Source organism: Prunus persica, chromosome G2, assembly GCF_000346465.2.
Source record: "Prunus persica cultivar Lovell chromosome G2, Prunus_persica_NCBIv2, whole genome shotgun sequence".
Lineage (NCBI taxonomy): Eukaryota > Viridiplantae > Streptophyta > Magnoliopsida > Rosales > Rosaceae > Prunus > Prunus persica.
Genome location: NC_034010.1, coordinates 2,479,821 through 2,492,084, shown reverse-complemented (window position 1 = coordinate 2,492,084; position 12,264 = coordinate 2,479,821). Strand labels below are relative to the sequence as shown.

The window sequence follows — 12,264 nt, the reverse complement described above, 5'->3', positions numbered from 1 at the left end:
TTTATTATCCATAGGCATTTTAAAATTTTGATATCGAATTCACGTTGGTCACAACAAGTTAAAGATTGAATGCCAGTAGATCAAATAACTAGGACTAGAAATTATCATTTTAAAATGAGAACCACATCATTTGTACTCGGAATTATTAGAAACAGTATGAGGTGCGAAACGTAAAAATAAAATAAATAAAATAGCAAAACGCTTGGTACAAGACCTTGACAGCGTGCAAGCCTCAACTAATGTTTTGTCGTGTTTTTGGTCGGTTGATTGATATTTAGCAGAAGGATATAAAACACAGGTTTAAAAGTTCGTTTTTTTCCTTGGTTATTAAAGCAAGAAGAAGCGTGTACTCAACTGCCAAACTCTCTCTCTCTCTCTCTCTCTCTAGATTTTGCAAGCATCTCCTGAATACTTGGAGAAGACTGAGCATTCCACAAAGCATCGCAACTCTAATGACACTTGGCTGCTCACTTTAGAGGTAACCCAAAACAATAAAGAAATCAGTTTTTCTATACTTATTCTTTTGCCATAAATCTGTGTGTTTCTTTTAGAGTTGTGCAGCAAAGCTACTGGTTGCTAATTTTGTTTAATCTTTTTTTCTCAAGTTAACTGAAGTTCAGGATTGTTAATTGATATTAAGTTCTGTTCATATCAATTGTGGGGGTTTTTTTTTTTTTAAAATTTTAATTTTATTGGTGTGTGTTGGGGAAAATTTGGAAGCATGAGATGAAAGTTACATACATCATGTGCTTTGAAAATTATTCTTTTTCATTTACTCAATTCGTCTCATGCAATAAAGGGTAAAGTGAAATTGTTGCTGAATCATTGTTTTGATTGATCATTGCAGAATTCAGTTGTGGGTATGGAAGTACTCTCATACAGTTCTGCACCATGCTGTGATGCTGTTAATTTAAGGTGGAAATTGATTGTGAAAAGCACAAGTTCGCATCAATTCAGTCTCCCAGGTTTTAGAAAAAACCGAGTTTTCAGTGCTAAATTTGATGTCAGAAGGAAGTTTTTGAGCTATTACAATTTAGATCAGGCTTTCTTGAAGCAACTAAATCACCAAGGAGGTTTTAGGTCATTAAACACCAGTGAAAACTTCAAACATGTTGGTCAAATTTTATCAAATGGAAGCTCTGATGGCTATGTAATTGGAGGGGAAGAGGATGCAAGTATTTCAGAAACAGGGGAACCAGGAACTAAAGTTTTGATTCCTGGTCTACCAGATGAATCCAAAGGCGAATCGGGTGCCACAGTAAGTAGTTGCTTTTGGGAATGGAAGCCCAAATTCAATGTGCATTATGAGAAAGCTGGATGTGAAAACTTAGGCTCCCCTCCAGTGCTGCTTCTGCCTGGTTTTGGGGTTGGTTCCTTTCACTATGAGAAGCAACTGAAGGATTTGGGGCTTGATTTTAGAGTATGGGCAATTGATTTCCTCGGGCAGGGTAGGTCATTGCCATTTGAAGACCCTGCCCCTCGTAATGAGGAAGAAGGTGTGCCAGAGACGAAAGATTTGTTGTGGGGTTTTGGAGAGAAATCTGAACCATGGGCAAGCGAGCTCGTCTACTCTATTGATTTATGGCAAGATCAAGTTCGTTACTTCATAGAAGAGGTACACTTTAGCACTTAACTTTTTTCCTTGTTCCATTATCTGATGAAAGCACAGAGAATCATGTTTTATATGTTCATTTTGGTGGATACTGATATTCTAGCTCGGGTTACATCTGCCTACCTCCGTGACTTGATCTATGTGTTTCCTTTCTTCACTTTGCATTGTTGTTGTGCTAATTTGAGCAAAATAAATGGTTCATTTGGTATGAGATCGCTATGACTTCTACTTTGTTTTCCAGTGATATGCTGCCAAAATAACACCTTGCCTTATAGATTTCTAGATCCTGTTGAATTTCTTATGATGGCTCATGTTATCATAATATTCTTCCTAAAAGTTAATATGTTCTTGAATCTCTGGGCAAGAAACCATCGAGTACGGCACTTAGATTCCACTGTCGCATGCTTTCATATAGTTCTAGCCATGCTGACCTTCCTTTTCCCACACTTTGTATTATCATGGATAATCAACATTTAGGTAGAAATTTAAATCATTAATGCATTTTACTCCAGCCATTTTGACTCCTTGTATCGTTTTGCTTCTTTTTGCGTCACAGAAATCAGCATTATGACAAATGTTTCATGCACTGATATACTTTCTTGGTTGAAAGCTCTTATGAAACAAATAATATTCTTTCTTAGTGTATATATTCTGATTTTATCGTATGAAATGATGAGTTCTGGATTTAACTCAATGCTTTATTGCAAGTGAAGAAGTTACTACAAGTACTTAGATGGCAGGTCTGCATATTGGGATAAGTCGAGAAGGGACTTAAACCGGTGTTTTACTTTGTTTTTCTGCAAGAAAATGTGATTTTGATAGAGGTTGGAACATGGCTATGAGATGCAAGTTGCAATAGTTGTCTTATTGTCCATTCATATGCTAGTTCTAGTGTTAAACAGAAGTAAGCCTCTATGCTAATAATCTGCTTGGTATTACATCTTTCTATGTGATCTTAGGTCCCATTAGTATGTGTCTATTCACCCGGTTAGTAATATACCTAAAGTTGGATTTAGAGATTAAAGATGTATGGAATACTGTTAAGCACTAACAAGAAAGATTGAAGTTTTATACACGATTTCTACATTATGTGTAACATGAATTGTTCTCAGGCATTGCTTATTGTTGTTGCATTTTGTTTCTTGCATGAAGATTGTTATCAAGGGGCATTGTTTGCAAGGAAACAACATGTAATTTTAGTTTATTTCTTTATGATGAGTAGCTTTCTCCGTCACATCCTTGACACTAATGAGCAATATAAATGCAACCATCTTTCCATGCAGGTGATCGGTGAACCTGTCTACATTGCAGGGAACTCACTAGGAGGATTTGTTGCTTTATATTTTGCTGCATGTAACCCTCATTTGGTGAAAGGTGTCACATTGTTAAATGCAACTCCTTTCTGGGGATTTCTACCTAATCCCACAAGATCTCCAAGATTATCAAAAATATTCCCGTCGGCAGGATCCTTTCCTTTACCTCCCACTGTGAGAAAGCTCACAGAAATAGTGTAAGCATTATCCTTATGGATATATTTTACGTTTCAGATTGTAATTTAGTAATGTAGTTAGGAGCTTTGGATATGGCTCCTGCAATTTCTCTTTCCATATTTACTGTTGATTGAGTTAAAAGTAAAACTGTTAGTTTGTTTCATTGCTTTCAGTTGGCAGAAAATAAGTGATCCTAGGAGTATAGCGGAGGTACTTAAACAAGTTTATGCAGATCATTCAACAAATGTCGACAAAGTATTTTCTCGTATACTTGAGACATCAGAACATCCAGCTGCTGCTGCATCTTTTGCCTCAATTATGTTGGCTCCTCAAGGACAACTATCATTTAGGGATGCTTTATCCAGGTAGGAAATATTAAGGGATTATATTCATGAAGACAATTTTGTATCTGCCTTCCTTTTTCTGGTCCAAGTTAATTGAGAAGCTCCAGTGCAACTTTTGTTGTAGATGTCACATGAACAATGTACCAATTTGTCTTATGTATGGAAAAGAAGACCCCTGGGTGAAACCTTTATGGGGCCTTCAGGTGAAGCAGCAGGTGCCTGAAGCTCCATATTATGAGATCAGTCCAGCTGGCCACTGTCCTCATGATGAAGTTCCTGAGGTAAGCACCCTTTCACTAATTAGCACAGAACCCGTTGAATAGTCGGTATTGCAAGAATAGTTAGCCTAACTAGTAGTTTCTTATATATGTTCTAATTTGGATATTTATAGCTGTTCAAAATTTACGAAAAGAAATAAAAGAACTAGACCTTATTTCTTGTTTTGCTCTACAGTTCAGCCATTTCATATCGATTGTTCAGTTCATCAGGATGGAAATTAGTTACATACATTCAACTTTTTCCAGTTCAGTCATTTGACACTGTTTGATGTGTCGAAAAATCAATGTGAATGAATATCAGGGTTCCAAATGCTCCAAAGGAAAAAAGATTTAAATTGAGTTGACCAATGGAATGATAATTTAATTTCCTTTTTAGTCATCTCTTCTTCACTCAACGTTGAGGAAGAAAACATCACGACGGTTTTATAAGAACCGTTGTGTATTAAGTCTTGTCTTTTAACAATTTTGTAGTAGTGAATACGGAGTAAAGATATTTTGTTCTTCTAACTTTTGAAGAAAAGAGAAGCTGCAATCATGATGTAGCTCGAGTGGGCGGCCTAATGTTTGAGTTCTTATTTTCTGTTTAAATCAAATATATGAACACGAATGGCTGTGCAGAAATAATTCCAGTTATGTTTTTGGGTGAGACAGAAAGGTCTGTTATTTCCTTCTGAAGTTCTAGGAAAAGCTGGAACACACAAGAAATGGAACGTACTTAGGTTCCTGTTGTATATAGCAAGTTTCTATTAGGTTTCTGATTTCCTGCGTGCTCTTTGTTATTTGAAGACTAACAATCATTGTAATACAGGTTGTGAATTACTTATTACGTGGGTGGATTAAAAACCTGGAGACTCGGGGCTTAGTAGCATTGCCTTTGCTGGATGCCCCAGAAGCTATGCAGAACAACATTGCCAGGGACTTGGAGTTTGTCAGAGACGGAGCGAAAAAGGTAGTAAACGTACGCTTCTTCGCATCCAAGGTCTCGGTTTGGGATTTTATCAGTTCTTATATCATATCTCGCCTTAGGAAATTAGAGCTCAAATCATGAAAATGTACTGAAGAAGCCTTTCTTCAAAGATAATGTAGATATTGAAATTTCATGTAAAATACAATGACTACAAACATATTTAACCCATCCACTTAACAGATCCTAACATCATATTTATAAATTGTAAACCTTGGGCAATTAGTGATAATTTGACTAGATTTTTTCCTTACCAAATTGAAATTTTATGTAAAACCTAATGACCAAAAAAGTATTTAACCATTTTGTAAAAGGAACAAATGGAATTCCTTTCACTATTAACTGAAAGAGAATTAAAATTTAATTGATGTTGTACACATAAATATACATGTACAACCATATTTTATATTTTGCCTTTTTTGAGCTCTTGGGAAAGATCAGCATGTTATCCCTGAAGTAACTTCTATCCGTCGAGCAACGGCCCTTCTACTCGGCTGTTCTATCGTTGATCAGAGATTTCTTTATGAACAATACAAATCGGAGTTTGAAGAAGGGAAAAAAAAAAAATTGCCGAGTGCAATACTCAATAATTTAATACAAAATATTAATTTTTTTAATGGCGCAATGTCTTATTACATTAAACTATACACAAAGCTAGAAGATGTCGCATCTTTCAAAATAAAAATATTCTAAAATTTAATTTTATATATACATCAAGTATGGCTCTTTAGTGGAACGAATTGGTAGAGGGAAAAATGAAGAATGGCTTTTGATTTTGTTATAAAATATATATTATTACTACTAAGACAAACTTTAATCATAGTCATAATTCAAAACCAGTAATCCTTTCAAGTCTTTTGTCATTTTCTCTTTTTCTTCAAAAAAACGTTGGGATACTTTGAACCTCGTGTTTTGGAGTATAAATGTTTCAATCAGGTACAGGTACAGTTTCTAGCCAATGAGTCTTACGAAGAAAACTTGAATACATTACTAAAACAAGTAATATCTAAAGACCACTCAATAGAGGAGCTCTAATTTGGACCAACACTCAAATTGTCCCCTTAAAATCTGAGAGGAGTCCTGAGCATGTCCAATACTCAATGTTGGACCATTAACTAACTACCTTCATCTCGCTCTAGAGAAACAAGGAGGCTCGACTACTACGAAAATCCAGCTGAGTTCCCCTTGTAATTTACATTTTTCCCAAATTTCCACTTGTAAGAATGACACAAATGTATAAGATCCTCAACATAGACATAATCCAACAACCACAGAGTAATAATCTATTTCGTTACAAATTTCATGGAGAAGTTCATAAAATGATAAGAAATAGAAGTCATATATGAAAATAAAAGGTGTATGGAAGCGAGAGCTTAAGTCCTAGAAAAGAAATTGTGGAGCAGGAAAGAGAAGATGATTCACATGAGATTGATCATGATGAAGAGGATTTGAATGCACAAGATGAGTGCATAGCTAAGAGAAAGGGAAAAGAGAAAAATTGATACCCGTCAAATACAGAGACTGCGTGGCTTGCATGGCATGTGCATTGCCTGTAATTGAAGCTGATATCCCTACAAATTTTAATGAAGCAATAAGAAAGAGAAGCAATGGTGTGAAGTAACGGATGATGAGATGCTTTCTCTTAAGAAGAACAAAACTTGGGAATTGGTAGAACTGCCTAGAGGAAGAAAAGTTATAGGATGCAAATGGGTATATGCAAAGAAGGATGGAGTAAATGATAAGAGCTTGGTGAGATTTAAAGCCATATTAATGGCCAAGGGATATGCTCAGAAAGAGGGAATAAATTACAACAAAATCTTTTCTTCAGTAGTGAAACACTCCTCCATCAGGATTTTGCTTCTTCTAGTTGCACAATTCAATCTTGAGTTAGTACAACTAGATGTGAAAAATGCTTTTCTCCATGGGAATTTATTTGAAGAAATCTATATGAGACAACCTGAAGGGCATCAAGAAAAAGGAGAAGAGAATTTGGTACGCAAGCTCAAGAAGTCACTCTATAGATTAAAGCAGTCACCTAGGCAAATGGTACTTGAGATTTGATAAGTTTATGAAGGATCAAGACTATACGATGAGTCACTATGACCATTGTGTGTATCATAAGAAATTGAAAGAGGGATATTTATTTACTTATTAATCTATGTAGACGACATGCTCATAGCTTCAAGCAACATCACTGAGATTGATAAGTTGAAAGCACAAATGCAAAGGGAGTTCGAGATGAAGGATCTCTGTATGAAGCAAGAAAGATTTCGGGAATGGAAATTACAAAAGATAGAAAGAGGGATTTGGTGTGTTTGTCTCAAAAACAATATCTTGAGAAATTGCTGCACAAGTTTGGAATAAATGAAGACACTAAACCTGTAAGTACCCCATTTGGCCTCGCACTTTAAGTTAAGTACTCAACTATGTCCTAAGACTGATGAAGAAAGAATCAAGATGAAAGATGTCCTTTATTCCAATTTGGTGGATGGATTGATGTATGCTATGGTATGTTCTCATTCTAATATTGCTCATGCAGTTGGAATAGTTAGTAGATTCATGCACAATCCTAGAAAGGAGCATTGGAATGCTGCTAAATGGATACTAAAGCATTGGAATGCTGCTAAATGGATACTAAGGTATATACATGGAACAAGGGAGAAAGGGATCTGTTTTGAGAAGAATTATGAAGGAATTGACAAGTTCTCAGTTGGATATGTAGACTCAAATTTTGCTGGTGATTTAGACAAGAGAAGGTCAACGACGGGGTATGTGTTTATTATGGCAAAAGGTCCGATGCTGGAGATCAATATTACAACCAACAATTGCACTATCAACCACAGAAGCAGAATACATGGTGATCGTTGAAGCAATCAAAGAAGCAATTTGGACTTTGGGGTTGATGGTAGATTTAGGTATGGAACAACACAAGTTGGATGTGTATTGTGGCAGTCAAAGTGCCATTTATTTGGCAAGATATCAAGTACATCATGCAAGGACCAAACACATAGATGTACGATATCATTTCGTATGAGAGGTAGTAGTTGAAGGTGAAATTCGTCTCAGGAAGATTGCTACTAAAGACAATCCAGCTGACATGTTGACCAAGGTGGTTGATGCATCCAAGTTCAAGCATCGTATGGATTTGGAGTATGTGAAGCAAGTTTGATCTTGCAATATGGGGGAGCAACAGATGCTGCTATGTGTAATGTCTCGGTATGGATTTCATGCCAAGGTGAAGTTTGTTGGAATTGGCATAAAATCAATATGTGTCTAAACTACAATAGGTATCAACGCAGGAAAAGGAAAGCTGTAGTTTTTTTGGGTTAGCTTTGACGCAAGCTAACATTAGCTTAATTTCCTAGTTTGATGAGGATACAGTTTTAGTCTAGGATCTGGTTTCCTATGTATAATAGGATTTGGTTGTAACCTATGTCATCTATTAGTATAAATAGATGACCTTATGAGCAGTTTAGATAAGATTGTAAGGCATCTGTTTGTGTACTTTACAGCTCTTGGGTTTGTGAGTTCTCTTGTATTTCTTTGGTGATTAATAAGAAGCTTCCATTGGTTAGGGAGGAACTCCAATATTGGAGGAACCCTTAAATTCTTTTGTGTTCTTTGTTATATCGTTTATCACTTGGTTTGGTTTCTTGAGGAAGGCACAACATCATTAAGGCCATTGAAGTAGAAGATGATGATGAAGTTGATGTATAGATTCATCTCGTATTTAAATATCTACCCTAATTCGTTTTTAGGAATTTTGTACCCAAATTCAAAGACTTGTTATTTTATCACTAGATCAAAGGTTATTTCGCTCTTGAATGGGTTTGGTGTTGTGTGATAGAGTGTATTACCATGGATATTTTTGGTAGTTAAATAGGGTGTACTTAGTTTTACATTTTGATTTAAATATTATGGTGTATTTATATCATAGGGTGTACTCAGGTAATTTTAGAGTTCGTTTAATAACACCTATAAATAATATATAAAAAAACTCAATGCATGCTTGAAAATTAAGGAGGATGAGTTGACTAGACACGAAGGCTGAGGATATGCTGACTGAGCTAACTAGTCATATGCATGTGTACTGCCCCCAAAAGACCAAGGCATTCTGAAATAAGACCTGTAGCAAAACAAAAAACAAAAAATAAAAAAAATACAACATCATCGGTAATTACACTACTCGAAACCTGCATGAGAAATTAGTGGGTTAACCCACACGATTAAAATTCGAGTCATTTTCGGGTCAAATCGTCATGACCCGTTTAATAAACAAGTGGGTTTCTAGTCAATCCATAAACCCGCTAAAATACATATATAACTCATTTAATAAAATGGATCATGGATGGTCAACCGGCCAACCCGCTAAAATACATGTGTAACCCACAAACCTATTAACCCGTTTATTTGTTTATTCTTCATTTTTCTATTTTTTTAAATGTCTTTTAGTTGCTATTATTTAGGCACCGTTTGATTCATGGGAAAAGAGACTTGGGATGAGAAATCAATTGCTTTCTCATGTTTGGTAAGTTCAGGTATGGAAAATCGTTGTCTAGCCCATGGGAAAGTGAAGTCATCCTCCCAACTTGGGTTTTGTTTTCCCTACTCATGAGAAAGTTTGGAAAATGAGCCAATATTAAATAAACATTTTTCATGACTATTTTGTCCCCATTAACAATTTAGAATTACAATATATTATTAAATGTATTGTTTTTTTATTTGATTTAATATGGGTATAATTGAAAATTTATACAAACTTTGTTTTCCATTTCTACTCAAAACAAACATGGGAAAGGAAATAAAGTGATATCTCCCGGTTACTTTCCCAATATTACCAAATGTGGGAAAAGAATCTTCCATTTCTTATCCTTTAAGAAATGACATGGGAAATGATTTCCCCTCAAATTCGTTCGTGAACCAAACGAGGCCTTAGTGGATCAACTCAATACGATTCGAAACACGCATGAGAAATTAATGGGTCAACCCGTAAATGATAAGTTTATTAAACAGGTCGAGTTTGAATTGAGCCATTCCTGACACGTATATAATCTTTATACAGCACGATCTCGATACGATACGAGACGACCATGCCAGAGATCACTTTAGATTTGCAAATATATATATAAACTGAAAAGTTCAAAAACAGGCCGAGTTGGGATGTTTTGTTTTTGTCGAACGAGTTGGGATGTTCACCTGAAATTATGCAACGACTCTCAAGGACATTCCCTTCTGTAAAGCACCCAAACCCTAAATCCCCAAAAATATCATCTTTCCCACGATCGCTGCCAATCAAATCAGAAGAAGCAACATTGAACTCTCCATCAAAATCAAGAAGGTCATGGTCTGTGTATCTCATCCTTTCCACCAATACCCCCATAAAGACCTACGTTGGTGTCACCACTGATTTCTCTCGCCGGTATGATTTGGTTTCAAATTTTCATTTTCATGATTCATTTCCTACATTTATGAACAAATTTTTATCTGGGGTTTTCAAATTTATCCTTTCCTTGATCTATTTGAGAAATTTGTGAATAATTCTTAACTGGGTCTTTATGATTATGGGATAATTAGATGTTTACATGGGTTAGAAACTTAAGCAGTTTTCCTTTTATTTTTTATTTTTTTTATTTTTTTATTTTTGGCTTTTCGTCTCAGAATTGGGGAGCAGAGATGGAGGTTGTTGTATGACCTATTGTTTGTAGCTTGCATTTTTTGTTAGGCTGGAGTTGAACAGAAACTTTATTATGTCATTTCACATATTCATTCATAGTACACCAGTTGATTGTGCTTCTTTTCTAATTATTCTTCTTAAATTCTTTTGCAGTTTGAAACAACATAATGGTGAACTAAAAGGGGGTGCAAAAGCATCCTGTGCTGGAAGACCATGGATTTGTGCATGCCTAATACATGGTTTCAAGGACCAAAGTGAAGGTATTTTGTTCGAAATTTTGATAAAGGAGCTTGTGATTCTAATGTGATTAGTGTCATAACCAGGCACTGGCCCTGAGTTATTCCAGCCCTTCTAGAAGCCTGTGTGGCTACCAATTAAGAAAGTCATTTTTTTGCTTGAATTGACGCCTTCTGCACAATATATTGGCTCAATCTTCATTACTCCAGCTGTTGGTGGTTGGGGATGTTCAAGTTTCTGAAGCATAGATTAAAAATCACACCAGTATTAAACAGCTCCGTGCTTTTTCTTTTTGGCTTTGCACTGTGCTACCTGTCTCCTGGTACATTGTTTATTCTCTTCAATTAGTTCCTTTTGAAGGAAAAAAATATATATATATTATTGCTGCAAACAATGGTACACATATTTTGAAGTGTCGATGTAAAGTATACTTAATTTTATATGGTCAGCACAAGGGTGATCGGTGCATGTCGTTGAATGATTTTCTGGTTAGTTGTTAACTTGAGGTGATAGGTAAAAGGATTGGGGAACTTCTTTTCTTGATTTTTTTCTCTTCCAAGCACTAAAGCGAGAGGGATAACGATGATGTTGTTTCCTGGTCTTTTTGTGGTGGGATAAGCTCTATCCTGAAGTTCTTTTATGGGTTTAGGTTTTTCATGGCAGTTTCTTTCTAGGGAAAGGAAACTAAACCACTTCTGATTTATGAACCAATAAGGTTTCTAATTTCATATAAGTGGCCATTCACAGAGGGATGGTTTTGGGAATAGTGCCATTCGCAGGAAAATTTCTTCAGAATATTTTGATTTGTTCAGTAAAATTTCTTACTCTCAATTCATCATAAGAATGGTCTTCATAAAGATAATATGGGTGTGGCTTGAGCGTTGTGTGCCCTTGTATCCTAGTAGGATCTTCTTGTTGATTCTTTTTGATGACTGACGCCATATATTTTCCACGCATTTGTTATAAAAGATTAAATTAGAAAAGTAGATATCATATTCTCTGGTTTACTGAACTGTATGCAATGGAAATGGTTACGGACATTTTAACTCTCATCTCCACAGTTTGATCTGGTCAGATTAATAATTGTATTCGTTTCCTGCTCCTTTTATCCTTAGATATTGGCTTGTGATGGACTGTTTTTGGTTGAAACTTGACTGGCCAAAAGCTAAGCTCCACATCTTCAACTCCAACAGCCAAGTAATTTTTTTTGTTTTGTTTGTAGCTTGTGAATTTGAATCCAAATGGAAAAGTTTATCAAGAAGCTTGTCTAGGAAAAGAAAGAATGACAACAAGGTGGAGCAAGTAAAGGATTTGTCACTTCCATTGCTGCAACACAGGCAAGCAGCTCTAAATAGAGTTAAAGGTTTGCTGGATTGCACTCATTTAGAAATTGATTGGAAACTGGGCCCTTTGTGATTTGGTAATTAAATCGCAATGTAATTAATATGTTTATAACTAGAAATGTTGTAAAACTCAAAAGATCAATCATACTTTTAAGGAACGAACTATTGCTAGTCTGAGATTGTTGTATACTTATATGAGAATATTGTAGCCAGTGTTAAATTAAATTTTGGAACACATTTATTCTTACTCCTAAAGCTTTTCAAGGTCCATTATATGCTCGAGGGAAGCAAGTATTAAACAATAAAGTTATTTATGCCTCAG

The 12,264-nt window shown here is 35.5% G+C and overlaps 2 protein-coding genes across 3 annotated transcripts; both read left to right on the top strand.

The window, feature by feature from the left end:
* Positions 308-4,941, top strand: LOC18785676 (pheophytinase, chloroplastic). Of its 2 annotated transcripts, none has more exons than XM_020557920.1 (6): positions 308-478; positions 848-1,615; positions 2,896-3,122; positions 3,276-3,467; positions 3,571-3,727; positions 4,533-4,941. In XM_020557920.1, exons 2-6 carry the CDS (start codon positions 863-865, stop codon positions 4,770-4,772), a joined length of 1,569 nt encoding a protein of 522 aa, XP_020413509.1. In that variant the 5' UTR covers positions 308-478; positions 848-862; the 3' UTR covers positions 4,773-4,941. The 2 variants fall into 2 exon arrangements, with proteins under 2 accessions (XP_020413509.1, XP_007219005.1); XM_007218943.2 differs by lacking the exon at positions 308-478 and adding an exon at positions 485-572.
* LOC18786689 (structure-specific endonuclease subunit slx1) lies at positions 9,764-12,194 on the top strand. The gene is made up of 3 exons (XM_007219065.2): positions 9,764-10,107; positions 10,516-10,622; positions 11,822-12,194. Exons 1-3 carry the CDS (start codon positions 9,893-9,895, stop codon positions 12,013-12,015), a joined length of 516 nt encoding a protein of 171 aa, XP_007219127.1. The 5' UTR covers positions 9,764-9,892; the 3' UTR covers positions 12,016-12,194.

What these genes read in the sequence shown, in the direction of transcription:
- LOC18785676 (XM_020557920.1), top strand. Translation starts at nt 863, where the DNA reads ATGGAAGTACTCTCATACAGTTCTGCACCATGCTGTGATGCTGTTAAT. An exon ending in TTCGTTACTTCATAGAAGAG is followed by an intron (nt 1,616 to 2,895) that starts GTACACTTTAGC and finishes CTTTCCATGCAG; the next exon opens with GTGATCGGTGAACCTGTCTA. An exon ending in AGAAAGCTCACAGAAATAGT is followed by an intron (nt 3,123 to 3,275) that starts GTAAGCATTATC and finishes CATTGCTTTCAG; the next exon opens with TTGGCAGAAAATAAGTGATC.
- LOC18786689 (XM_007219065.2), top strand. Translation starts at nt 9,893, where the DNA reads ATGCAACGACTCTCAAGGACATTCCCTTCTGTAAAGCACCCAAACCCT. An exon ending in ACCACTGATTTCTCTCGCCG is followed by an intron (nt 10,108 to 10,515) that starts GTATGATTTGGT and finishes ATTCTTTTGCAG; the next exon opens with TTTGAAACAACATAATGGTG. An exon ending in TTTCAAGGACCAAAGTGAAG is followed by an intron (nt 10,623 to 11,821) that starts GTATTTTGTTCG and finishes TTTTGTTTGTAG; the next exon opens with CTTGTGAATTTGAATCCAAA.